This window comes from Erithacus rubecula (assembly GCF_903797595.1).
Source record: "Erithacus rubecula genome assembly, chromosome: 14".
In the NCBI taxonomy this organism is placed as follows: Eukaryota; Metazoa; Chordata; class Aves; order Passeriformes; family Muscicapidae; genus Erithacus; species Erithacus rubecula.
The window spans coordinates 10,109,572-10,135,195 of NC_136666.1; the positions used below are offsets into that span (position 1 = coordinate 10,109,572).

Consider the following 25,624-nt stretch of genomic DNA (forward strand, 5'->3'; position numbering starts at 1 on the left):
GTGCCCATGTGCAACCCCTGGCTGGGGTTTGCCCGTGGTCAGTGCCTGGGTCTCTAATATCCTGGCTGGTCACTGGGAGGGCTCCCTGTGCCAGCTGTGAGCAGCAGCCAAACTTCAGACTTGTAGCTGTGCAGAGTGAGACCTGCCAGCCTCGTGTGAACTGCCTGAACCCACCACAGGGCAGACTCTCTTGTGGGTTTTATCCTTCACCACCAAGGATGCCCCAGGCAGCTCCCTGGCAGTGCCACGTGTCTGTGAATGCCCCTCACTGTGCTCCTATCCCATGGGAAGTGCCCAGTGTTGTAGTGCTGGCTCCCAGAAGTCATTTACAGCACACCAGGGCTCCCACAAGAGAGGCAATCCCACAATCTCCCTCTCTTCTTTCAGCTCTGTTGCTGCAGGGAGCTTGAATTTCTGTCAGCCTTGAGAACGGTTTGTTTTTCAAAACTCTATTAAAGGAGTTGTTATTCAAAATCCGCTTTTACTTTGGAAGGGGATTATTTTCCATCTCTCCTTTTATCTCCAAATATGTCAAATCAGCAAAAGCATAGAGTGAAAACATGCACCCAAGGAGTTATATTTAGAAACTGGTTAGTCCGTATTTAACATTCCTGTCAGTGCTTACCCTGTTTTGCATGTCTGGACTGGTGTTAAATTAAATTAAATACATGCAAGCATGACATTTATTATTCTAGAGCTCAGCACAGGAATAACAAAACTGCCTATCTAATTTCACTGCCACAAATCCTGGAGATGTGGCTTCAAATAGTATGTTCTTATGATTATCTAAAATTCTTCCTGCATTTCAGTAAATCAAGGAGAGGTCAGCTCTGGGGAAAACTAAAAAATAACAGCTTAAAACATTCTCCATGAGGAGAAACTGTGCTCCTTTACAGACTCACTCAAGGGTTCAGCATGGAGTATCCTCATGTGGAGGGTGCTCACTGCAGTGGCTTTGTTCATGTGTATGAATGAAGGAAGCAAAGCTGCTGTTTTTTGGATGGGTTGAGTCTGGTTTTGGCCACACACCTGATGAGGCTCCCTGGCTGCAGGACACAACACAGGCATTGGTAAGCTCAGGACTTTCTAGGGTGATAATTGAAAAAGTGGGTGAGGTGCAAATCCAGGGTCCCTTGCAGCCCTGCATTTCTGAGATGAGCATGCAGCTCTTTGGCCACCACCACTCCTCTAGTTAACAGAGTGATTTTCACAAGGTCAGATGATTTGGAATGCAGAGGTGCCAAGGCAGAAGGCACGTGTTTGGTGTGACCCTGTCCCACAGCACAGCAGGCTCAGGGCAGGGCCCTTCCCAAATCCCAGTATTGCCATCAAACCCCACTGCTTCCTGCTTCAGGAGAAGAGGGAGTGAATGGTGTTTGCTTATCTTTATACACTCAAAGCATCATGTTTTGGTTAAAAATAATATTGTTTCAGTGTTCAAAATCCTCCCCTTGACTTGGCACTTCTGCTTAAGCATGAAGTGCTTTGCAGCGATAGCCAGACTTCAGGCTTGCCATTTGTTTCTAATTAAGGATTTGAACGATTCCATGGAAATTAAATACATGCAAGTGTAGCATTCCTTAAAGTTCAGTGTTTACTTAAAGAGTTTATTACTTATTTTTACTGGAATAATGCAGAATGGAGTCAGTAAGGTGAACCTTTTCCCAATGGCATTTCTCTGCAAAAACCTGCGGAAGGAAGGAGGTAGTAGGAATATGTTTGAATGAAATTACAATAAAGAGATGCTTTGCTTTCTAGACATCCCCACTGCCTGGACTTCCCCTCTTTCTAGTCAGGCCAGGGAAAGTTTTCTGTGCTTTGAACCCCTCCATGGAGGAGGGGGTGTGTGGAAGATATTATGAGCAACTTGGCTTGGCAAAGGGAAGTGTGGGATGGGATAGATGGAAGATTCCATTGACTCCAACTACACCAGGGCAGAAGGAAGCCTTGGGAGCAAGTTGGAGACATGAGGGTAGATCTACAATGGAGAGGTTTGGGAGGTCAGGGACTTGGAGGTTTTACAACCCACAAACTTGGTGAGGGGCTGTGATTGTCCCAAGCCATAATCCTATGATGCTTTCTGCTCCCTCTGCTCCTTGTTTGCATCAACAGCCATGGTGTTAGCAGGATCTGACTGATGCCTGCCCAAGAGTAGTGCTGTGGGGTCTGAGCAGCTCCCCATGTCTTACTAAGGGAAATGCTGTGCTAACCTTGGTGAACTGCACTTTTCTGTAGCTGCATCACCAGGGCTTTTTGCATTGGATATTCATACACAGCCAGTTGTAACCCAAAGTACGCAGCTCCTTTTCAAGGTAGGAAATGTGTTTTGTCTAACAGGCTGTTGGTTTAACTACCTGGTTAAATGAAGCAACCTAAGTCCAAAAATCTCACTTCCTGCATTGCAAATATCCCACCAAGGCTTGGGTGTCACCTGTGCTCCAGCCTTCCCTCCTTTGAGGTGTCAGCCAGCAGTTTGTGCTGACTCGCTTGCTCCTTTCATCAGCACAGCAAGCCCAAGGCTGCCAGCAGCATTGGCAGAGTAATCCTGAGTAACCCTGGCTGTGGTTCCTTTAGGGAAAGCCAGGTACCTGCACATGGGGGAGGTGGTGGACGGCGTGGACATGCGGGCAGAGGTGGGGCTGCTGAGCCGCAACGTGGCCGTGATGGGCGAGATGGAGCCGCAGTGCTACGAGTACAGCAGCAAGCTGTGCTCCTTCTTCCCCTTCGACACCTTTGGAGGGCACATCAAGGTAAGGCTGAGCCCTTTGCCTGTCCTTTCCTCCTGGACACACCTGCACATACCAAGGAAGGCAAGATGCAGACAGGAAAATTCCTCACCAGCCATTGAGCAAGCAACCTCTGCCCACAGCACAGCAGATCCACCCTCTGGCTGCTGCCTGTCCTTTGGCTTTGAAGTGCATGTCCTGCTCCTGCAGAAATTGCTCAGCCAGTGATCAACACCCCTGAGATAGTCTTCACATCCCAGTCCCAGTTTTCCCTAGATTTTGGTGGTGCTTAGCCCAGCAAGTTCAATTTGAACCCAGCTGGCTGAAAGTCATGGAAAATAATAAATATAAATCGCTTTCCTTCTGCAATTAAGTTAAACGCAGTGGGGAAATCAAAGAGCAGCCCCTCTCTCCCTCTCTCCCTCTCCCTGCAGCCACACACTCCCCTCCACACAGTAAATCTTTCCAGCAGATACAGTGCAACCCTTCCTATGCCTGCGTTCCCTCTCCTTGCCCTCAACAGACTCCTGTGTTTCTTGACTGCTGTTCTCTTGTTCTCCAGATTGGTCTTGATTTTAAGGCTACCCACATTGAAGGTCTAGAACTGAAACACATGGGCCAGCAGACAATGGGGCATTATCCAATTCATTTCCATATGGCTGGAGACGTGGATGAGAAGGGAGGCTACAACCCTCCAACATATGTGAAGGAAACCTCCATCCACCACACCTTCTCCCGCTGTGTCACAGTCCATGGATCCAATGGTTTACTGGTAAGAAGTCCCAGTGTCTGCCTGAGAGATACAGACAGCAGCAAAAACATTTCCTCATTGCTTAATTATTGCAGAATTATGTGTTTTGTTGTTAAAGCCAATGCCTGACTCTTCCCACCCTGGATATAGAAGGAGTGCCTCACTGTGCCAGTGTGGCACTGGGGGCTGTGAGTGGCTCAGGGTGGGCAGAGCATTTGTCTGGGTACTGCAGTGTCTGCAGGCCAGCCCATCTCTAATGAGTGGTTGGATCTTTCTGTAGACAGAGTTTGCTATTTAAAGAGGATAATCAGAAGCTTTAAGATGTGCCTCATCTTTCCTGTAATAAAGGTTTGGGTTTGCAATGCCAGCCATAACATTAAGCACTCACAGAGCTGTGATTTGCTAGAGTTGCACTCCACAAAAAGAAATCCTTTAGGATAAATCTTTAAAATGACTGATGGTTACCAGACAAGTTACAGACCAGAGATGTCAAGAACATGTTCAGATTCTTCCCAGATCTAAAGGTACCTTTGTTTTTGGGGTAAGGATGCTGGACCTGATTGTGAACAGAGAAGAACTTGTGGGTGATGTGATGGTTAGAGGCTGTCTTGGGCATGGTGATGGTAAAATTGTAGCAGTTTTCTATTCTTGCAGAAGTAAGGAAGTGGGTCAGCAGAACAGCTGCTTTGGATTTCCAGAGGGCAGAGTTTGGGAACCTGGCTGACAGAATCCCTTGAGAGGCAGGTCCTGAAGGGCAAAAGAGTCCAGGGGGACTGGATGATCTTCAAGAAGAAAATCTTAAAGGTGCAGGATTTCTCTAGACAAAGGACTCTCACCCATTCAGTGACTTGGCAACACATTCCAAAAGGAAAAAGTGTATCTGAGCCCTGAAGAGGAGAATTTGTACTGTTAAGAGCCCTGCTGCTATATATAACAGAATTTTAAGTGGAAACATATCATTGGCAGTAACCTGGAGTGGTCACTATGCATTAAGAGTTCATACCTCTAGAAGTGTCAGCATTGGAAGGGAGAGTCACAGGCATAATTATAATGTATAGAAGTTGAACAAAGGGCACTTAAATTTTAGTTCCAGAAGCAGAGCAGCTTTTCTCTGCTATTTATGAATCTGAGGTTTTGGGTTTGACCTCTGTCCTAAGTTTATAGCATGATCTTGAAAACCTACCAAATGAACATGGCTTCTGAATTAAAGAGACATTTTACTGCATAAATTATATAAGTCATTCAGGGTCATATGGCATTTGCCCAATCTGAAGCTGGCAGTAGAAGGGCTCAGTACACAATTAATGAGCAGAGTGGCAGCATTGCAGGTTTCATTTTGACACTGTGTCACACTGTCACCAGTGGCACCACAAACTCATCCTCTGGCTGCACAGCTGCTGACGAGCTGCAGCTGCTTCTGGATCTAAAGTGAAATCCTCATTCCTTGCTGCCAAACCAAACACCCAGAGCCTGGCATTTTTCTTATCAGGGATGGGCTCATGAAGAGAATTTGGAAATAGTTTTGTCTCTTGTGCTTTCTCTGGGCAGCCACTGTGCCATGAGGGATCTGTGGTGCAGGAATCCATGTGCTCAAACTTCCAGCCAAGATGACAGAATTTAGACAGGCTGATGGAGCTGATGAAAGCAACTTGATTCTCTTGCTGTTATTGAACAACCACAATTCCCTAAATGATCATACTTTGCCTTTGTGACAAGGCACCCAAGAGAAATCTTACAATTTAGGACATTAGTTAGTCAATATAATCTCTCTTGATTTTAGTTTATCAAAATGTGTGAATATGAAGCTCTCCCCATTGTTTTTCTTTGTGTTTTTTAAACTCATCATTATTGCTGATGGCTGAAAAAAAAAAAGCCCTGGTGATCTAAAGCAATCTGATCAAGTTTGTTCAGTTGCATCACAGAAAATGTGCTCCAATAGTTGCATCACTGAGGTGTTGTTTCATGCTCTGATACTCATCTGCAGTCAGCAGCCCCGTGCCTTGATTCATCAGGTGATCCCACCACAATCTCCTCATCTGCTTTCTGACTCTAATTTCCTTCCTCTCCTCTTCCTTCTCCCCCAGATATATTCAAAGACACCCACATGGGTCTCTGATGACTACAGTAGTTATTATACACATTTCCCTGTTGTCTATTATCTTTTCTCTTGGGCAGCACCACCTGTTTCTACATGCAAGAACACCTTCCATGCAAACAGAGGTGATCTCTGTCTTTCCCCAGGTAACATTCATTCCCTCTGACATCAGGTAGATCCAAAGTGTACTTTGCTGAGGGAAATTTTGCCTTAATGATGTGCACAAACCACACTTTGGAAATAGCCATAAAAATTCAAGCTGGACTATTAGCACAGCACAGCAATTAATGATGTCCCTAACATTAATCTGTTGATTTCAGAGGTGCTTTTTCCATGGGTGTTGTAGAGTACCTGTGCAAATGTTTTAAAAAATGGAAGAGTGGCATCAGTTGCTTTTTGCTGTCATTAAAGCAGGCAGGTAATTTACATACAGGGTCTCCTGCTTGCTTTGCTGTCACTTCTCTCATGTCACTTCAGAGATACTCACAGATACTGAAAAGTCTAGGAGAAAAGAGTATCCAGTTATTTCTGGTGACAGGTATTTTTCTGTGAGTCTGCACAGTCTCTTAGAAGTGGCTTTCTCAAGGTTAGCTCACCTCATTGATGGGTTATTCCACACTTGTCTGTAAATTCAAATTAGCTGAGAGGCACAGAGAATCATTCTGGGAACAAATCTGTAGCAATGAGTTTCTCACCATAATTATTGTTTTAAAATGCAATAGTTACCCAATGTTTTCTGCAATATATTGGCCGAAAAACTACCTAGTTACATCACTGCAATCTCAGGGATGAAACTTTGCTCTTATTCCCACTCTCTCCACTGGATCCCACTGTGCAAGCTAAAATAGAAGCAGCCACTGGGGAAGAAAATTAAATGGGGGTCAGTAAATAGTCCAAGGGAGACCTGTACTTCATGGAATAAGAGGTTGTGCTATCTAACAGCTCCAGTGGTATCTGCTTTTACTAATCCAGCTATACTTCACAGCAATTGTTTTGCCAGAAAGGGAATTATCTGGCTCAAAATTACTCATGGTTAATGTAAGATTATGGACTATTAGCAAGGTTTTAATCAAATAAAAAATGAAATACATTAGAAGAGTGATTTTGGAACAAGCATTTTGTTTGCTATCCAAGCATTTCAGTAGTGGGTTTGTGCATGAAAACAGGCACAGGAGACAAGTCAGAGGTGACTGAGAGATGGCTATGGGGAAAATATTAATCAAAGAGAAGGTGACAAATGCCTAAGGGACCAGATCCCTGGCTGATAACTCCCTGTAATTCTGTGGGCTTTCAGGGATGAGTTAGGAGAACAGGAGCTGGTGGCTCTGAGCCTCTCTGCTGGTGCACAGCCCTCTCTGGCCCTGCTCCTGCTCTCTGCTGTTCTGGAGATGTGATCCCCTGGGATAGCACTCCCTGCTTTGCCCCAGCTGGGTCTGGGCACTGCAGGTTTCCATCTCCTGGTGCAGGGTTGTAAAGATAAATGGCTGAAGTGGCAAAGATTTCCCTAGGGAATCTGCTTCCATCATCTAAATGTCCCAACACCATTGCTTATGTGTGTTTTTGGTATTACTGTCCTGTCAGAGAAAACTTCAATGCTTCAAGGATTCAATGGCAGTTTTTGTGGAATTCTGACATCTCTGTGGTTAAAAGATTTCCTCTACATGTTGGAAACCTTCTGAATGTTACTCACTCTCCTGAAATCTTCTGTGCTGTAAACCTTTATCATAACAAGGCTGGGATAGTTCATTCTTCCAGGGGCTACAGTTTAGTACATATGCTTTACACTTAACTAAAGAAGGTTAAACCTTGTAAAATCTATCTTTTTTTTTTGGACCAGGGAAGTTAGCAGTGAATTTCAGTGAGGTAGCTTAATGGACTGTACCATTTTGCAGGTCATTTTAGCAGTGCTTAATTTACTGTGATGACTTGTGCTCAGAGATTTGAGTATTTACACTGGAGCAGGGATGCTACATAATAGAAGTCTGTGTGGTCATAAGCCAGTAATAAATTTGGCAAGCAAAGTGTTTGTTCTCATGTGAGAACATATTTGTAATCATTTCAACACCAAGCCTGGGATTTTATTTGAAATTGGTGCTCCTTGCCCCAGGAATGAGGCATGAAGGTGACAAAGAAGTCTCAAGCCTGTTTACAAAAGCAGTTCAAGCACTTGAGTGCCCAAGCACTTGATTTCTCTGACACCATGATGAACAGGTTTTCTATCCAGGTTAATACTGCCCTTTGTCCCCTGACAATTACTGTTCCCTCAGATGCATTTAGAAGAACACATTTGTGGCAGGTTAACCTTCACTAGGGAGGTTTCCCTAGTCCAAGGTGATTTATGGGTGGTGGCTGATGGGAACAGCAAGGAAAGAGCCCAGGAGATCCAGACCTTCCCCTGGTCAGTGGAGACCTGAAATTTATTTTCTATATCTCAGATATAGTCACTGACAACTGTCTTGCTGGACACACTTGCTGCATGCCCAAGGGCTGTTGTTTCCCCTCTTGTGCTATCCTTAGGCTTCAAACTCACATTCCTGCACTCAGATCTTCCAGTGGTGGGTAGAGTGTTGTTCTGCCCAACCAAGGGTGTCCCAGTGTTAGCAACATCCAAACCAAAACCAGAACAGCATTGATTAACACCAGCTGATTTGTCTCAGGGTCAAGCAAGACTTCTGTCAACAACTTGAAAAAAAGATCAGGTCAAACCTAGAACAAGCTAGCTTGTCTGGAAAACAACTTTCTGCCTCTCTGACAGCTTGAAAAAATATTTTTTCATCTCAGCTGCATTTTTGAGTTGCATTTTACGTAGCTGCTCATGTAACTGCACATGAAGATGAATGAGCCCAGATGTGATTTGAATGTCTAATTCCTCTCCTCACCCCCCACCCTGCATTTTTTCCAGCCCCATGCTAAGACAGTCTCTGATTTCACAGGCAAACAAAAGAATGGAATGAGCATTTCCTAGGTGATGACAAATTCTAATTAAGTGTTAGAGTTATTGCTTAGACTATGAGCTCTTAAGGGCTTAAGAGAGGGATCCTGCTTTTGGTTTTGGTTATAGATCCTTTGTTTAAAAGGGTGCTGAGGCTCCTATGTGCCACCACACTATGTTTGTTCTAACTGAAAGCATAAAGCCTCAGCCCTGAGCTTTGTTGTGTGCACACAGGTGAAGGATGTGGTGGGCTATGATGCTCTGGGCCATTGTTTTTTCACGGAGGATGGACCAGAGGAGCGCAACACGTTTGATCACTGCCTGGGGCTGCTGGTGAAGCCCAGCACGCTGCTCCCCTCCGACCGCGACAGCAGGATGTGCAGGCTCATCACCGAGGGAGCTTACCCCGGCTACATCCCTAAGCCCAGGCAGGACTGCAGGTCAGTGGCAGCCTTCCTTTTCTCCTCCTTCTCCGTGCAGGACTTAGCTGTCCCAGTCTGGGGTTTCTCCTTTGCCCCGAGATCACCCCAGAGGGACATGAGGTGGTTCAAACCCTGGTTTTCTCTGAGGCAGCCAAAGAGAGATTGCTGGAGACGGTTTTCCCTTTTTCCAAGGATTGTTTATTGTTTCATATATCAGGGACTTTTTGCCTGGCCAGCAGGGTCTGCTCAGCCTGGCATCCATGGTGGAATCTCCCTGGTGAAGGCAGGGCTTATCTTATATAGTTTGTACTACGTATTACATGTTTACAACAATTTTCCCAATACAATACAATTTTATTAAATGGTCCAGCCCTGACCCCATCCAATCCAAGAGTGCCAACGTGTCACCCAACATGGATGATATGGAGAAGAAGAAGGAAAAGGTGTCCACCCCCCAAATTCTCCATCTTGGCCACGTGTCCCATATCATAAACATTCAAAAAACCCTGTTTATCTACGTTCTGAAGGTCTAATTTATACTTTACTAATTTTGGTAGCTTGTTTCCATTCTCTTTGTGCTGACAACTTCCCCCAGGGGTTAGAATTCAGCACCTGTGACACCAGGGTCTCACTCAGAGGTCTTTGAGACCCTTGCCAGGGGGGTTTTGAGACCCCCAAGGAGGCCAGGGGTACGTCCTAGGCTCCGACACTTAGCCATAACAGACAGCATCCTGTGTAAGGGATAATGTGGACATCTATAGGGGTCTGGGCTGTTTGTTTGCCCCAAATTTGGGAGAACAGTTTCCTCGGGCTATTCAGATGCTTACAGATCCAGGGTGTACTTCTAACTTTTGCATCAAGTCCATGGAGATGGTTCCCACCTAAAACATCTTTCTTTCAAAGTGTGCAGCCCTGCCTTGTGCCTTGTGGAGTCTTGAACCTGATGGCTCAGCTAAAAGTTGCTGAGTTCAGAATGGGCCACGTTCTGACTTTTGTGTGCTCATCTCAAATGGCAGCTGGTTTTGAAAAGATTTCAGTGTCATCCATTTTGTCCTCAGAACAAACTGAGGTTTTGTTCAAGCAAAGGTGTTTTTAACTTCTTAATTTGGCATGAGAGAGAGAAAAATTCATGCGATGTTCTTTTTCACATCTATGTTTGTTTATGAAATACACCTATTGTTCCCATTCTTAAAATAAGGGTTAATTAGCCATTGTGCTAATTTTTCACTGATAATCCATTTAATAGTCAGAGGGATGTATTTTGTGTGTCATTTTGAAGATTGTTACATGAACGAGCACTTTCCAATGGAACAGTGTTATGGTACTTTGATCTTCCCTGTCTTCCTTCATAAAAGAATTCAAGGTCTGATCAGAAAAACAGCTCAGCTTGTTTTGCACTGGGCTTATCCAGCCTGGAATGAGTACACAAACACTAATCCCAGTGCAGGGACAGGGGATGAGCACCAGCTGTGGCTCCATCAGCTTGGGAAAGGCAGGCAAGGAGCTGCTGCTAGGAATTAAAACAATGGGATTGTGCCAAATGACACCATAACCTGCCCAATCTATGCATCTGAAGAATGGGATTAGGATGAAACACAGGTCTCTGTGGAAATACACTGTCCTTGCCCTTGTCTGTGCAGCAGGAGGTGGTCTATAAATAATCCAAATTTATTTATTTCTAGGCCAGTCCCATGCCCAAAATAGAAACATTTTGCTATGTTTTCATGGTAAAGTCAGACAAACGGAAATGCATCAGCAAAATCAATTGGCCTAAAGCCCCTGTGAAGTTCCTCATGGGAAAATTAAAATAGACATAAGGATTCCATAGGTTCATATCCTGCAGAAGGGCAAATCTCACCCAGCAAATTTAGAGGCCAGCCTGGGTGGATGGGCTGGATGTTTCCCGTGCCTGTTGGTTAATGAATTCTGCATGTCACAGGATTGACAGTGATGGATGGGTTGATCTGTCCTCCTTGATGGGAATGTTTCAATTAAGAGTCTTTTATGTGCATTAGGCAAATGGAATGCTTTTGTCCCAAAAGAAGTGTGCAGAAGGGTGGGAGCAAATAAAGTTAATCAATCACAGCAGCTCTTGGGAAAGGCAGGTATGGGGGTACACTTGGAAAGCCTTTAACAGGAAATTCATTGGGTTCCTTGATTAAACAAATCTCTAATGAACCCAAGGGCTTATGTGGGAGCAAAGTTCTTTTCTGTGACATATTTAGCTTATCATAAAACATGATTGACATCTGACAGCTTCATAGCAGGCTTGGAATTGCAGTGGAAATTCCTCATTTAATACATGGTGTTTTAAAAGATAAGGCCATGTTCTCTGTCAAACCACAGAGGACATGAGATATGAGAGGAGAAAGAAAAAAACACATTCCTTTGCCCCTGGGTAGGACCCCTTATCTGGGCAGGTATCAGCCCTGCCTGCACTGGGGGAGTTTATGGGTGACTGTTTTGTGCTCCAAGTGTCATTTTTGTGTTATTCTTTGTTTTCCTGCTCTGCAGTGCTGTATCCACCTTCTGGATAGCCAACCCACACAACAACCTCATAAACTGTGCAGCTGCTGGATCTGAAGTGAGTGCACAAGTTTCTTATTTGGTAATAGCTCAGGCCAGTGACAGCCCTGCAGGGCTGAGGGAGGCTCTCACTGGAATAAAACCCGTTTTTGTGACACAGACATTTTGGAAGCTGCTTGATTGAGACACACATTAATGTGGCTGGTGCCACCAATAAAAATAATGGTCTTACTTTTGCTCCACAATTATTGTCATTTGCTGTTTCTAGAGCTGGATTTAACAAAATTCCAGATTTAAAAAAATTCCACAGTGTGCAGCCTGAATAGATTAAATAAATGTGACTGTGGAGTCATAGAGAAGCTTTTGGCAATGATATTGTTGATTGCAGTACAGTAGTGGTGCTCTGAAATTTCAGTCAGCCCTAATGCTAATTCCACAGGCATTTTTGGTCACATCAGGAGCCCTTATTGTCCTGAGAAGACATGAAAACAAGAAAATCAAGCCTAAGACAGAGAGATGGGGTCTTTCCAAAGCCTCCAAAACTTGAGTACCTATATTGAGACTCCTTGATAAATTTTTATGCAACTAAATAAAAATTATTTGATTTTTAACTTTGGGAAATCTCAGTTATGCTTCAGTACTGATGCCAAACTTAACCTAAGGCACGCTGAAGATCAGAAGGGTGAATGTCAGTGTTCACGTGCATTAAACTCTTTGCTGCAGAGCGTTACGCGGGTCAGTGCTGCCATTTGTCCTGAAATCTGGCGGCTTTGCTGAGCTCTCCTGGGGCTAGCAAAGCCTCAGAGGTCCCTTCTCTCTCTCAGGAAACAGGATTTTGGTTTGTGCTGCACCACGTGCCAACAGGCCCCTCGGCAGGCATGTACTCCCCTGGCTACTCCGAGCACATGCCGATGGGGAAATTCTCCAACAACCGCGCGCATTCCAACTACCGGGTGAGTCTGCAGGAGCCCTGCCCTGGGAGCCAGCAGCATCCCCTGATTCCAGCTGCCCTGGGAGCCAGCAGCATCCCCTGATTCCAGCTGCCCTGGGAGCCAGCAGCATCCCCTGATTCCAGCTGCCCTGGGAGCCAGCAGCATCCCCTGGCTCAGCTGCCCTGGGAGCCAGCAGCATCCCCTGATTCCAGCTGCCCTGGGAGCCAGCAGCATCCCCTGGCTCAGCTGCCCTGGGAGCCAGCAGCATCCCCTGATTCCAGCTGCCCTGGGAGCCAGCAGCATGCCCTGGCTCAGCTGCCACCCTGAGAGCTGTCAGTGCCTGTGCTCAGTCTCAACCCTGCTGCTGGCTGTGCTTGGAGCCACCAGCACCGGCTGTGCTCAGCTCCTGGGCATCCATCAGCTCTGCCCTCTGCTCAGGCTGCTGCCCTGCCCCTGTGCTCCTGGAATGCTGCCTCCAGGAGCTCCAGCTTACCTGATTACACACCTCACCTGCCAGTGCTGGCAATTAACAGCTTCTAGAGGGATAAATACGGCCGCTGTGTCTAATCACATTCTCTGGTTCTTACCCCTGTGCCGTGCTGTGGGGCCCTGTGTTACTGAGGACTTTAGGCTGAAGCAGAAGGTTTAGGTGTATGGGAATACATGCAATTATGAGAAAAGTGCAGCTTTGGAAATTTGCAGCAATTCTGGGGGGTATGTGAAGGTCTGGATAGTCTTGGCAGCCCTCTGTTTAAATGCTATTAACAGAAGTTGTTCCCAGCATTATGTGGGTGACTTGGGCTTAGAACAACTGGAGGTAGAGTCTGAACATGGAAAGAGCTGTATAATTTGTAAATATACTGTGATAATTGCATTTCTGTTTTCCTTTAGGCTGGAATGATCATTGATAATGGCGTCAAAACCACCCCAGCTTCTGCCAAGGACAAAAGACCTATCCTGACACTGATTTCTGGGAGGTAAAGTGTTTTGCTTAGTTTGATTTGGAAAAGATTTCTCTAAAACACTGACTGAAAGCTATGAAATTGCCCCAAAGAAGTTCACAAGAATCATTGCAATGCCTTTGGGGTGGCTCTTTTCACTTAGAAACACCTTGCCATTTCTGTCTTCATCTCTCCATTCTCCTTTGGAAGGGACCCTCAACACCCATCCCTAGCCCTTCTGGTTTCATCTTCATTCTTTAGCTCTGAGCTGAGCTGGCATGAATATTACATCTGTCTAGGGTGTTACATTTATTTTTGAATTTTTTAGATAAGGAAGGAAATTCACTGCCTGGTCAACAGTCCCTTTGGGCAGAACTTGCTGTAAGAGTTTCTTAGGAATAAGAAACTTAAGTATTTCTTGGGAATGATATTGATTTTTTGCATTCTTTTATAACCTGCTTGAACAGGAAGTACTTAGGGCATGGAGATCATGCTTTGATTTCAGATTTCAGTCAAGTTCCAAATCTGACACTGCAGTAACAATCACAGTTAAATTCACAGAGCGATCCTTCATTTCTGCTGCTGTGCACAGCCTCTCTGTGGTGTAATGGAGTAATTTAGATATAATGGAAACCTCTCTATAGGCTGTATCATATCAGCAGATCTACTGTGGTGTGGTGGATTCTGAGAACCCACTCTTTCCCCAGAGATGGCCCCAGAGGATGCTGATGAAAGGGCTGCACTTGCACCCTTGTATCTCATGAGTCTGGCTCTCAGTTGCCAACCCCCAGACATGTAAAAGGGCTTAAATAGTCTCAAATTTCATAGTTTCTTTCCTAACAGACCAATTGCCTCCAGTTTCACCCTAACCAACATTCCCCCACAACTGCATTTCTTGACAGAAGAAACTATGTAAGGAAGAGAAACATGCTGAAAGCCTCTGCTCAGCAGGGGAGAATGACAACTTTATCTCCTTCTTGTCTCTGGGGTTTGGGTTACCCAGACTACTGTAGTCATGGTCTGGGCAAGCATTACAGGGATCCATCTTCCTCCCCAGGAGAGCCCAGCCAGGAGCTCAGATATCAGTGCACATCACCCCAGAGCCCTGGCTGGCAGCTGATGCTAAAATATGTTCAAAAGTGGATGTTATTTACATTATTTTAATGCTCAGTTAATTGAAGAGATTAATTCAAATCTAAAAGTAGCTGCTGAAAAAATAACTTAAGAGCAGCCTGCTTTTGGGAGCCTGATGCTGCTTTTCCAAGCAGCTGAACACGTGCCTTGGGGAGCTGCCTGCTGCCACAGGCACAGTTAGTGGTTACAAAAGGCAATTTCTCCCTTGCCATACAAGGGCAGGAATGGCTCTTGGAAGCCAAACAATTCATAATTCTCTCATGGTTGTGCTTGGGGATTGCCCACCAGCATAAAATGCAGCTCAGATTATTTATTCCATTTTCCACTTTTCGTGTGTCAAGGCTGAACTGAATAATGACTGAAGTTGATCTGGCTGGAGCAAACTGTGAGCTAGGCTGGACAGTGACAGAGTTGGAGAGATTATTCTGCATTCTATTGCAGCATTAAATGTCCAAGTCAAGTTCTGAACTCTGTAGTATTTCTCCAGTTATCATGGATGTGAATGAAATTGGAATCCTTCTCAAAATATCTGTACTTAATAATGCCTGGGGAATTCACAAGAGCTGATACTAAATCTGTCTCTGAAAGTAAATTCACAGTGATGAAGCTGCCAAAGCAATATTCATTTATTGGAATCCTATCAGCCTGATGCTCAGTTTTAGATTGATATGATGGCTTATTAAGCAAAGCAAAGTGCTATTGAATATCTGTTAGCAATTTGACAGCTGGGCCTCACTATCCATGGTGAGGAATGAATTTTAATCTCTGGACCATCCGTTGCTGGCACTGAGTTGGATACTCATCTGTCAGGTTTTCTAAGCTGTGTAGTGTGATGGAGGATGCTCCTCCAACAGCAGAAAGGAGCCTGGTGCCTCAGGCTGGGGTAAATGACAGCCAAGCTCAGCATCACCTCACTCAGATCCTGTGGCCCAGGCAGTGGCTGTCAGGGAGCAGCTGAGGGCACACATTGCTGCACTTTCTGCTTCTGCCTGCTTTGTTTTTTCACCAAATCAGACCAATATTTAAGCGTACTGAGAACTTCAGGGTTAATAAATCTTGTACGTGTGTCCTGTGTAGTGGGAGTAGTGAAGGACATACTCTCAGCCCCTCTCCAAGATTTTTTAATTCCTTTCCACAGCAAGAAGAATTTGGCAGTGGTACTCATGGCCACAGTATAGCCAGAGTTAGGAGATAAGAATGCTCAAAAGGGAAAACAAAAGGATATTTATCTAAATAACAGGAACATGCTAAAGGATAGCAGTAAGGGATTAAAAAAATCTCTGGAACTTTTGGGAGCAATAATAAACTTTCCATGCTTTCAGCAATATATCAGCAACACAATACCGGAAAGGTGGAAGGAAACTTGGAGCAGGTCTTTCCAAGTGTGTGCCTGGACCTTCCTTGCCTTGGCAGCTGGCTCTGGAGTCACAGCTGGAGCAGGCACACTACGTGGATGGACTGTGGTCCCAGAGCTGCTCCTGAGTTACCAGCAACCAGATGTTCAGCAGGGCCATGTTCAGCAAGGCCACCTTCCCTCACCAGCCTTTCCTGTCTCCTGGCTGCAGGTACAGCCCCCACAAGGATGCTGATCCTTTGAAGCCCAGGGAACCTGCAATAATCGAGCGCTTTATTGCCTACAAGAATCAGGACCACGGGGCCTGGCTGCGGGGTGGAGATGTGTGGCTGGACAACTGCCAGTGAGTTTTGCCTTATTTCAACTCTCAGAGGTCAGCCTGGTGTTTATGGCCAGCATAGCTGTGGTTCAGACTATTTATATCGCTTTGCACCTTTCATATGGCCAAGATGGAAATGAAGATGAAATGTTAAGCCACCACAGGCATTATTTTACACAAACAAAAGCTGCTTTGTCTGAGCTGGGGATCCCTCAGGTTGTTTCTCTGTGAGATGCTGACCAGCATTCATAAATGGTCACACAACACACACAAAGACATGCAGATGCAAATAACTAAATTTTTTTTTTTCCCCGTGAAAAATGATGTGCTTTGAAAAGAAAACACTGAAATGCACCACCTTTCCTGGCTCAGCCTGGTCACAGATCAGTTTTATGTGGCTCAGTGTAGTGCTGAATAAGCAGGTACTGATGAAGCAGACATAAAACTATGCATCACAGCAGCAAGGGAGAGATCTGGGCAAGTGTGTGTTGTGCTCTTTGAAGGCCATTTCCTGTGCTGGCCACAGCAGATATTTGTTTTGCACTTGAAAACAGATGATCTGCTGCAGTTTCTGTTTCTGAGCCAGGCTCCTGATATCAATCCTAGTGAAGAGGAGAAAAAGGCAAAAGCTCCTTTCTGAGGCATATTGTGATAACCCTGGTGGGAATGGCTGCCACGCTGATATCTGGTGTCCAATTCCCAGCCAGAGCTGCCTTACCTTCCAGTGACCCAAACCTCTCAAAGCACCCATGGGATAAGCTGCCAAGAGAGACCTGGTGAGAATGGGGCTGTAGCAGAACTCAGAAATGTCATATACAACAATAGAGTTTGTGTTTGTTATGACCCACGAGAATCCACCCCCTCCATGGCCAGCAAGTGTTTCCTCACAGATCCCACTCAGGTCACTGGGATAATTTCACTGCTGATGGAGCAGAGGCAGTGTGGAGGGTGCTCAGACACCAAGTGCTTTATGAGTTTCCAGCAGCAAATCTGGAGTGTGTGTGGAGGAAGCAGCCATCAAGCTGTAATTGTCTTTATAGCCATTTCCATTTCCATTTCTATTGCTACAGAATGACTTATGTATCCCATTAACAGGGCCAGCGTTAATGTGGCCTGCAGGGAAGCAAGGAGGTGATAGGGAGGGAAGGGCTGCCACCTACAGACTGCAGCACATGAGGGGATCTGCTCCCAGACCAGTGACAGCGCCAGAGACACACGTGGGAAGTGATGTGTGTGAAGACACCATCAAATCTCACTCAAACTATCAATTCATTGTAGCATTTCTCTAAGCAGGAGTCAAGGACCAACATCTGTGATTTATCTTGAAATTTCAACAAAACAGAAAGATATTCTGATTGTTGTTTTTATTTTTAATAAGGAAGCTCTGATATCTGTATTCTTGTTGAGGAAAGAAAAGCCAAGCTGATCTTTTTTTATCCCCTTGCAAAGCATTTTTATGGAAGCAGTTTGTGAAACATAAAGACAGGGAAGTACAGTGTGTAAGGGAAAGCACCATTAAATAATAAAAGCTGGTTGGAGTGAGAGATAATCATGATTTTTATCTACAAGAGAAAAGCGTGGTCATTAGACAAAGGGATAAAGCTTTATCAGGCAAGTAAACTATGGCTGGTAATCACCACCTTAACCCCAGCTGGAGCAATCAGGTGTGTGTCTGCTGCTTCACGTGACCTGCATATTCTGCAAGATGTGCCAAAAGGGATCTTCTAAAACTGGACAGGGAAAAAGGCTGGAAAAACCTTGAGCACTGTGCAGTAATTAATCCCTCCTGTCCTCCACTAGTTTGCTTGGTAGAGTTTGACCTGACAAACCAAAGCATCCCAGATCTCTTCTGAAGCATCTCCCTTCTCTTGGCAGGTTTGCTGACAATGGCATTGGGCTGACCCTGGCGAGGTAAGTGTGGCACAGATGTGTGGCACAGATGTGTGGTACAGGTGTGTTTTAAAGGCTGTATGGAACAGATGTGTGGTACAGATGTGTGGTACAGATGTGTTTTAAAGGCTTTGTGGCACAGGCTGTGTGGTACAGGTGTGTTTTAAAGGCTGTGTGGCACAGATGTGTGGTACAGGTGTGTTTTAAAGGCTGTGTGGCACAGCCTGGGCACAGTGCTGGTGCTGGGCTGGGTGTGAGCAGCTTTTTGCCTCCAGCCCTTTCAGCTCCAGCCCTTTCTTGCAGTGGTGGGACCTTTCCTCATGATGATGGCTCGAAGCAGGAAATCAAGAACAGCCTGTTTGTTGGTGAGAGTGGGAACCTGGGCACGGAGACGATGGACAATGAGATCTGGGGCCCTGGAGGTCTGGATCACAGGGGCAGGACGCTGCCCATCGGCCCGTAAGTGAGCTCAGCACTCACAGCACTCACAGCTCCTGCTCCCAGTGGTTTCCTCAGCACTGTTCAGTTTAATAACCATTACACAGCAAGGATTTCATTCCATGTCTCCCAGTCCCAGAGTCCTCACTGTGCAGCTGCTGCTGGCAGGTACATCCTTGCAGGCTGCCAAGACTGATCAAACTCTTCTTTCCTTCCCCCTCCCCTTTGCAGGAGGATTTGAGAGGACAGCAAGAGCACTCTGTGCTAGCAGGGCACCTCTGTAGGTGTGATCAGCAATGAGCTGAGCTCCATCAGCTGCCAGGAAGGCTCAGAGCAGCCCCTTCCCAGGCTTGCCCATGGTCATGGGTGTGCTCAGTGCTCCTGCAAAGGAGTTTGATGCTTTTGTTCAGCAGCTTTGAAATGGCCAGTGAACTTCGTGTGTGGCCTCTTCCTAGACCTTAGTCCTACTGATTGGTTTGCAAGTGCAATGCTTTTGCTTCCTAAAAACACAGTTCTCCTAACTAGCCTCACAGTGAGCAAGCAGCTCAACTGATGCTTTTCTGCCTTATTGCAGGCCTCAATTTTGCTGTCAGCAGTGATGCTGGAGGTTTAATATAAACTATACCAATAATGAAAGCCCATTCTGCTATGACTCTCCTAATATCCTTTACACACATATATATGTGCACATATCTCATATTGAATGTTGTATGCAGAAACTCAGAACAAATGCACTGCAGCAGGCAGGAATTCTCTAAGGGATCATACAAGGAAGGGATCAAATTTATGTATCATAAGTGAAATTTGAAATGTCTTATCTTGGCCTCTTAAAGACCTTAAGCATATTATTCATTTAATTGGTGTGAAAATGGTGTCTTCTTTACCTTGCAGATGATATCAGAAAAGGTGATTAACATTAATTAACCTGCCCCTTCAACTCTTCTTAGCTTTAGATTGTAGGACCTTTCCTTGTTTCCAAAAACATCTTTTTTATTGCAGTTGATTAGCGATGCTTCTCTCCAAATCCCTTTGAAAGATGTGGTGGGACTTCTTTTATCCCTGCCATTACTCAGCCCAAGGAGTCTGCACTGCTCTGCTGAGTTTCAGGTTTCAGTGCTGCAGAACTCATTTCTGATGGCAAACACGAATTTATTCATCTTTAGCTCAATCCTTTGGCATTGCTGTTACTTCCTTCCCTGGAGAAGTACAGACTAAATAAAGATGATCAGTTCAACACGAGAGAACTTGAGCTGAACTTGCAAGGATAAGAGCTGGAAAGAAGGGGAATCCCTTCTCTTCCAAAGCAGAACTCAGGAGCCATCCTGCGGGCTGAACAGCCGCGAAACGCGTCTAGAGCACATCTCCCTGTGCTAACGTGCCATGACCAAGCCTCTGTGTCTCCTCTGGCTGTGTTTTAGGGATTTTCCCATCCGAGGGATCCAGTTCTACGACGGGCCCATCAACGTGCAGAACTGCACCTTCCGCAAGTTCGCGGCGCTGGACGGGCGGCACACCAGCGCGCTCGCCTTCCGCCTCAACAACGCCTGGCAGAGCTGCCCCAACAACAACGTCACCAGCATCCACTTCCAGGACGTCCCCGTGAGTCACCATGCCCAGAAACCCAAACCTGGGTGCCTTGGAAGAGGGGCTGTGGGCAAAAAGCAGAAAGTGGCAGATCCTGCTGATTGTCTTTGCCAGGAGAATGACAGTGAAGTAGAAAGAGGAAACGTGATGGGTGCAATAATGAGGAAATTGTCAGGTTTGCAGTAAAACAGGTGAAGGCATCAGTTAAAATAAAAAAAATAAAAATGGCAATGTTGAAGTGAAAATAATTTACGTTTCTGTACAACTCAGAAACCGAAGAATCAGCCCCCCCTTTATTTTCAACAGAGGTATAATATTAAAGCAACAGAAGGAAGTCTGTTTTGAAAGACCTGACTGACCTAGAAGTAGAAAATAGTGATTTTGGGGGACAGCCAGTGAAACTGAGCTGATGCAGGATAATTCTGCAGCCCTGCACACCAGGGTAATTCCAGACTCCAGTTCTGCAGACATAAATGAGAGAAGAGTCCAGCCAAAAGGGGTTTGCCAAATTTTGAATTACAGTATGAACCTCTGGGTGCTGGGCCTGTTCTTTTGAGTTATTTTTGTATTTGCCTGCACAAATACACGCTAACTGTTTCACTGAGGTTCACCTTTAGTAGCTGTTAAACCTAGCTGCCAAACATTACAAGCAAACAAATAAATAAAGTGGTTGGGCTGAAATGATTTGTGTTGCCTAATTTTCAAAAAATTAGCAGGCTTGCTCACCGATCAGGAAAAATGCTGACCAGTGCCAAATATGATGGGAAAGGCAAAATTCCCCTAAAAGTGTTGGTTGGTCTCTCACATTGCACGAGGCAGGCTGATGACATGGCATTTATTTATGCTGGATAAAAATATCAGTCAGAAGTTGCCTGAGCAGCCATTTCCCAGGGCTGACTATTTCCCACATTGGTATGACTTCATGTGGCTTGGAACTTTGAAACTGTGTTAGCAAACAATGAGCAAAGTGGCTCTCATGAAATCACCCTGTCTCCTGAACCTTCCTCCAGAATTTTAAAGCAACCCTTCCCACTGGTGAGGCTGAAATTGTGGTTTTTTTAGCCTTTGCCCCATGGTCAGCAGGGAAATATGTGTCTGCTCTGCCTGACAAGTCAAACACATCTTTGAAGTCAGAAAATGGGTAATTTGAGCCACTGTGGTGACCAGGGCATCCTTTTCTTGTACTCCAAGTGATGAATTCCTTTCTGGAGATGTAAATTTGTTGCACTGTTTTGTTTAGATTACTTCAAGAGTCTTCTTTGGAGAACCTGGCCCATGGTTCAACGATCTGGATATGGACGGTGACAAAACATCAGTTTTTCATGATGTGGATGGTTCTGTGTCAGAATATCCAGGCTCATACCTGATCAAGGAAGATAACTGGCTGATCAAACACCCCGACTGCATCGACGTGCCCGACTGGAGAGGCTCCATCTGCAGCGGGCACTTTGCACAGGTGAGGCTGCTTGTCCTGCAGTACCATCAGCACCTGGGTTTATTCTAAAGTTCCTGGCACTTTAAAGCTTGACCTGTAGAAATGGGCTTTCTTCAGAGTGCTCAGTGTTTATTTATCAGCATGTCTGCACAGGTGGCTTTGAACATGAGAAATACTGTGGTGCATTTCTGCCTGAAGCCTCCTGAGAGCTCCATGGGCCTTCACAGATTAATATTCATAAATCCATGGGCTGTCAGCTAGTTATTTTTTCCCTGATTTATGGAAGGAAGTGTTGCCCACAGTGTTATGGGAAATGTGCTGATGAGTTGAAATTAGACTTCAGCTTTCATGGTCTTTCATCCTGTGTGTGACCACCAAACCACTCTTCCCACCACAGGAGCCCTGAGTGCTGCTGCCATGAGAGTCCTCACTTTCCTCTGCTGAGAGGGTCTGGTTTTGTCTTGGGTGTTGCAGCAGTTGGGGGTTTTTGTGTGTAGTGCCACTGCAGCCAATTTCTAACCACTGAGCTGGGTTTCAGGCTTCTGAAATCCAGACAGAAGGATCCTTGTTCAGCACAAGTCAGATGTCTGAGGTAGATACTGTCCTGCTGCTGAGGGTTGCAGGAAGCTGTGGAGTATCTCAGCCCTGCTGCAGCCTCTGGCACATGCACTTTAACTCAGTGGATGAGGAAATTAGTTGTTTTTATTTTTTTTCTCTTCCCCCTGGAAGCAGTTTGCTTTGTTGAAATGAAAGCCTAAGGAATTGAACATAAGTGCACAGCCCACAGGTCCCTGCCTAGCACACAGGACTTGCACTAGTTCACATCCATTGAATATCTGAACCTTTCACTGTAGTTCATTAAACCCTTGGTGATTTTTTTTTTCCATCTAGATATACATCCAAGCCTACAAGCCAGCCAACCTGAAAATGAAAATAATAAAAAACGACTACCACAACCACCCACTCTACTTGGAAGGGGCTTTGAGCAAAAGCACTCATTACCAGCAGTATCAGCCAGTTATAACCCTGAGGAAAGGCTACACCATCCACTGGGACAAGACAGCCCCTGAAGAGCTGGCCATATGGCTCATCAACTTCAACAAGTGAGTGAACTGCATCCCAGCATTCCAGGACAATCATGTAGCTGCACATTTTCACTGGGTGAGGTCATCCCCCCAGTCCATTGAGTTCACCATCTTTTCATGAGCCATCCCAGGTTCCTGTTTCCTCCCCCAGGAAGCCCTGTAAGATAACACAGTCCATTTTTGGAAGAGCTAATTCATTCCTGGTGCCTGGAAGTCACAGGTGTACAAGTCAAGAGCAGATCTGCCCTACATTGCTTAACTCACCCATGGTTGTTAAGTCTAATTTATGTTGCATTTATTCCTTCTAAACCATGACAATTTTAACTGGACAGGAAAAAACTTATTGTAAATTATTTAGTTTGGCTTCTAGCATGCTGAGGAAAAGAATGGTTCTGTTATAACTTGTTACAATGTGAGTCTTTGCTATTTTTAGGAATGACTGGATCCAAGTAGGGTTTTGCTATCCTAAGGGGACAACGTTTTCCATTCTCTCAGACATCCACAACCGTCTCTTGAAGAAAACATACAAAACTGGGACCTTCTACAGAACCTCCCAAATGGAGAAGCTGGAGCACAGATATCCCACCAAAGGCTACTACTACTGGGATGAGGACACTGGGTAAGATGGCAGGGAACCGGGAATTGCTTTGGGAAAGCTGCTGGGATTGTGAGCAGTTGGGCTAATGCCACTAGCAGGGGTCACAACAAAACCAGGAAGCTTTTCTGGGAATGTGACCAGTGTTTAATTCACCTGGGACCCCCAGGCCTGCCAGTCATGCACAGCCTCTGTTGCACTGCCAATTACTCTGGGAAATGCTTTTCCAAGTGAATACAAATTAGAAAAAAAAATAAAAAAAGGAAAGAAAAAAGCAAATTGCAGACCATGAAACTTAACTGAAGACATGCACATGTTTTGAACAACAATTGTTTTTAAACAACATGACAGGAATATACAGGAACTAAGTATAAACCTTTTTATTTTTAGGGATTAAAATAATGGGAGGGAGGGAGGGAGGGAGGGAGGGAGGGAGGGAGGGAGGGAGGGAGGGAGGGAGGGAGGGAGGGAGGGAGGAGGGAGGGAGGGAGGGAGGGAGGGAGGGGAGAGGGAGGGAGGGAGGGAGGGTAGGGAGGGAGGGAGGGAGGGAGGGAGGGAGGAAGGAAGGAAGGAAGGAAGGAAGGAAGGAAGGAAGGAAGGAAGGAAGGAAGGAAGGAAGGAAGGAAGGAAGGAAGGAAGGAAGGAAGGAAGGAAGGAAGGAAGGAAGGAAGGAAGGAAGGAAGGAAGGAAGGAAGGAAGGAAGGAAGGAAGAGGAAGGAGGAAGGAAGGAAGGAAGGAAGGAAGGAAGGAAGGAAGGGACGGAAGGAAGGAAGGAAGGAAGGAAGGAAGGAAGGAAGGAAGGAAGGAAGGAAGGAAGGAAGGAAGGAAGGAAGGAAGGAAGGAAGGAAGGAAGGAAGGAAGGAAGGAAGGAAGGAAGGAAGGAAGGAAGGAAGGAAGGAAGGAAGGGAAGGAAGGAAGGAAGGAAGGAAGGAAGGAAGGAAGGAAGGAAGGAAGGAAGGAAGGAAGGAAGGAAGGAAGGAAGGAAGGAAGGAAGGAAGGAAGGAAGGAAGGAAGGAAGGAAGGAAGGAAGGAAGGAAGGAAGGAAGGAAGAAGGAAGGAAGGAAGGAAGGAAGGAAGGAAGGAAGGAAGGAAGGAAGGAAGGAAGGAAGGAAGGAAGGAAGGAAGGAAGGAAGGAAGGAAGGAAGGAAGGAAGGAAGGAAGGAAGGAAGGAAGGAAGGAAGGAAGGAAGGAAGGAAGGAAGGAAGGAAGGAAGGAAGGAAGGAAGGAAGGAAGGAAGGAAGGAAGGAAGGAAGGAAGGAAGGAAGGAAGGAAGGAAGGAAGGAAGGAAGGAAAGGAAGGAAGGAAGGAAGGAAGGAAGGAAGGAAGGAAGGAAGGAAGGAAGGAAGGAAGGAAGGAAGGAAGGAAGGAATGGAAGGAAGGAAGGAAGGAAGGAAGGAAGGAAGAAGGAAGGAAGGAAGGAGGAAGGAAGGAAGGAAGGAAGGAAGGAAGGAAGGAAGGAAGGAAGGAAGGAAGGAGGAAGGAAGGAAGGAAGGAAGGAAGGAAGAAGGAAGGAAGGAGGAAGGAGAGGAAGGAAGGAAGGAAGGAAGGAAGGAAGGAAGGAAGGAAGGAAGGAAGGAAGGAAGGAAGGAAGGAAGGAAGGAAGGAAGGTCTAAAATACAAAGCATGTATTTCTATATATATGTATCAGTAGAGAATAGAGCTCAGAAGGTGTTCAGACATTATATGATTTTTCTGTTTTACTTTTTGTGAGATCCCTAAACCTTTTCTGAGATGAGTGTTCCCTTTTATTTCCATGTGGGATATTGGGCACTATAGAACAAGGCACCAAGGGCTGCAATGAAAATTATTGCAGAGCATAGGAGTCCGCCAAAACTCAGTATGTTTATGCACAAAAAGTTTGAAGGATGCTGATTGATTTTTTTTTTCTTCTGCCTGCAGGCTGCTGTTCCTGAAACTCAAAGCTCAAAATGAGAAGGAGAAATTTGCTTTCTGCTCTGTAAAGGGCTGTGAACGAATAAGGATCAAAGCTGTGATCCCAAAGACAGCTGGTGTCAGTGACTGTGAAGCCACAGCTTATCCCAAGTACATTGAGACACCAATAGTGGAAGTTCCAATGCCAAAGAAGCTCTCCAGTGCACAACTGGTAAAGCAGCTGATTTCTTATCACAGAATCATTGCTCATGTAGATCTGGCACATACTGTGCCCACAGACATAGCAAAACTTTGTGCCAGGGTCAGTAGAAGCTGTGCTTGATTTTTTGAGATGGTTCAGCAGGTGAAATAATATAAAACAGATTATTGCAATGTGCAGAGAGCCATTGCAAGCTGTGTACTTGGTATTTTGGGACTCTGGTGTGACATGCTGTTCTTGAAAGCACAGGGTGAAAACTGATGAGCTGGAAAACAGGTTGGTCCAGTCAATGTGATTTTGGAGCCTCCAGCTCCTCCAGGCTGTAAGAACAGCAGTGACACACAGGGGACTGAATGGTGGAGATGAATTATTC

General features: G+C 45.5%; 1 protein-coding gene across 3 annotated transcripts in view; it reads left to right on the forward strand.

Annotated features, from left to right (window-relative positions):
• CEMIP (cell migration inducing hyaluronidase 1) overlaps nucleotides 1-25,624 on the forward strand; it is a 113,430-nt gene that overhangs the window by 68,779 nt on the left and 19,027 nt on the right. For all 3 annotated transcript variants that reach the window (XM_079317534.1, XM_079317533.1, XM_079317535.1), the window contains exons 12-25: nucleotides 2,575-2,750; nucleotides 3,289-3,498; nucleotides 8,739-8,944; nucleotides 11,441-11,510; nucleotides 12,277-12,405; nucleotides 13,276-13,361; nucleotides 16,025-16,156; nucleotides 18,008-18,043; nucleotides 18,326-18,481; nucleotides 19,879-20,059; nucleotides 21,285-21,500; nucleotides 22,371-22,582; nucleotides 22,998-23,183; nucleotides 25,059-25,263. In XM_079317534.1, coding sequence (XP_079173660.1) covers nucleotides 2,575-2,750; nucleotides 3,289-3,498; nucleotides 8,739-8,944; nucleotides 11,441-11,510; nucleotides 12,277-12,405; nucleotides 13,276-13,361; nucleotides 16,025-16,156; nucleotides 18,008-18,043; nucleotides 18,326-18,481; nucleotides 19,879-20,059; nucleotides 21,285-21,500; nucleotides 22,371-22,582; nucleotides 22,998-23,183; nucleotides 25,059-25,263 — 2,201 coding nt within the window. The remainder of the gene's footprint in view (nucleotides 1-2,574; nucleotides 2,751-3,288; nucleotides 3,499-8,738; nucleotides 8,945-11,440; nucleotides 11,511-12,276; nucleotides 12,406-13,275; nucleotides 13,362-16,024; nucleotides 16,157-18,007; nucleotides 18,044-18,325; nucleotides 18,482-19,878; nucleotides 20,060-21,284; nucleotides 21,501-22,370; nucleotides 22,583-22,997; nucleotides 23,184-25,058; nucleotides 25,264-25,624) is intronic.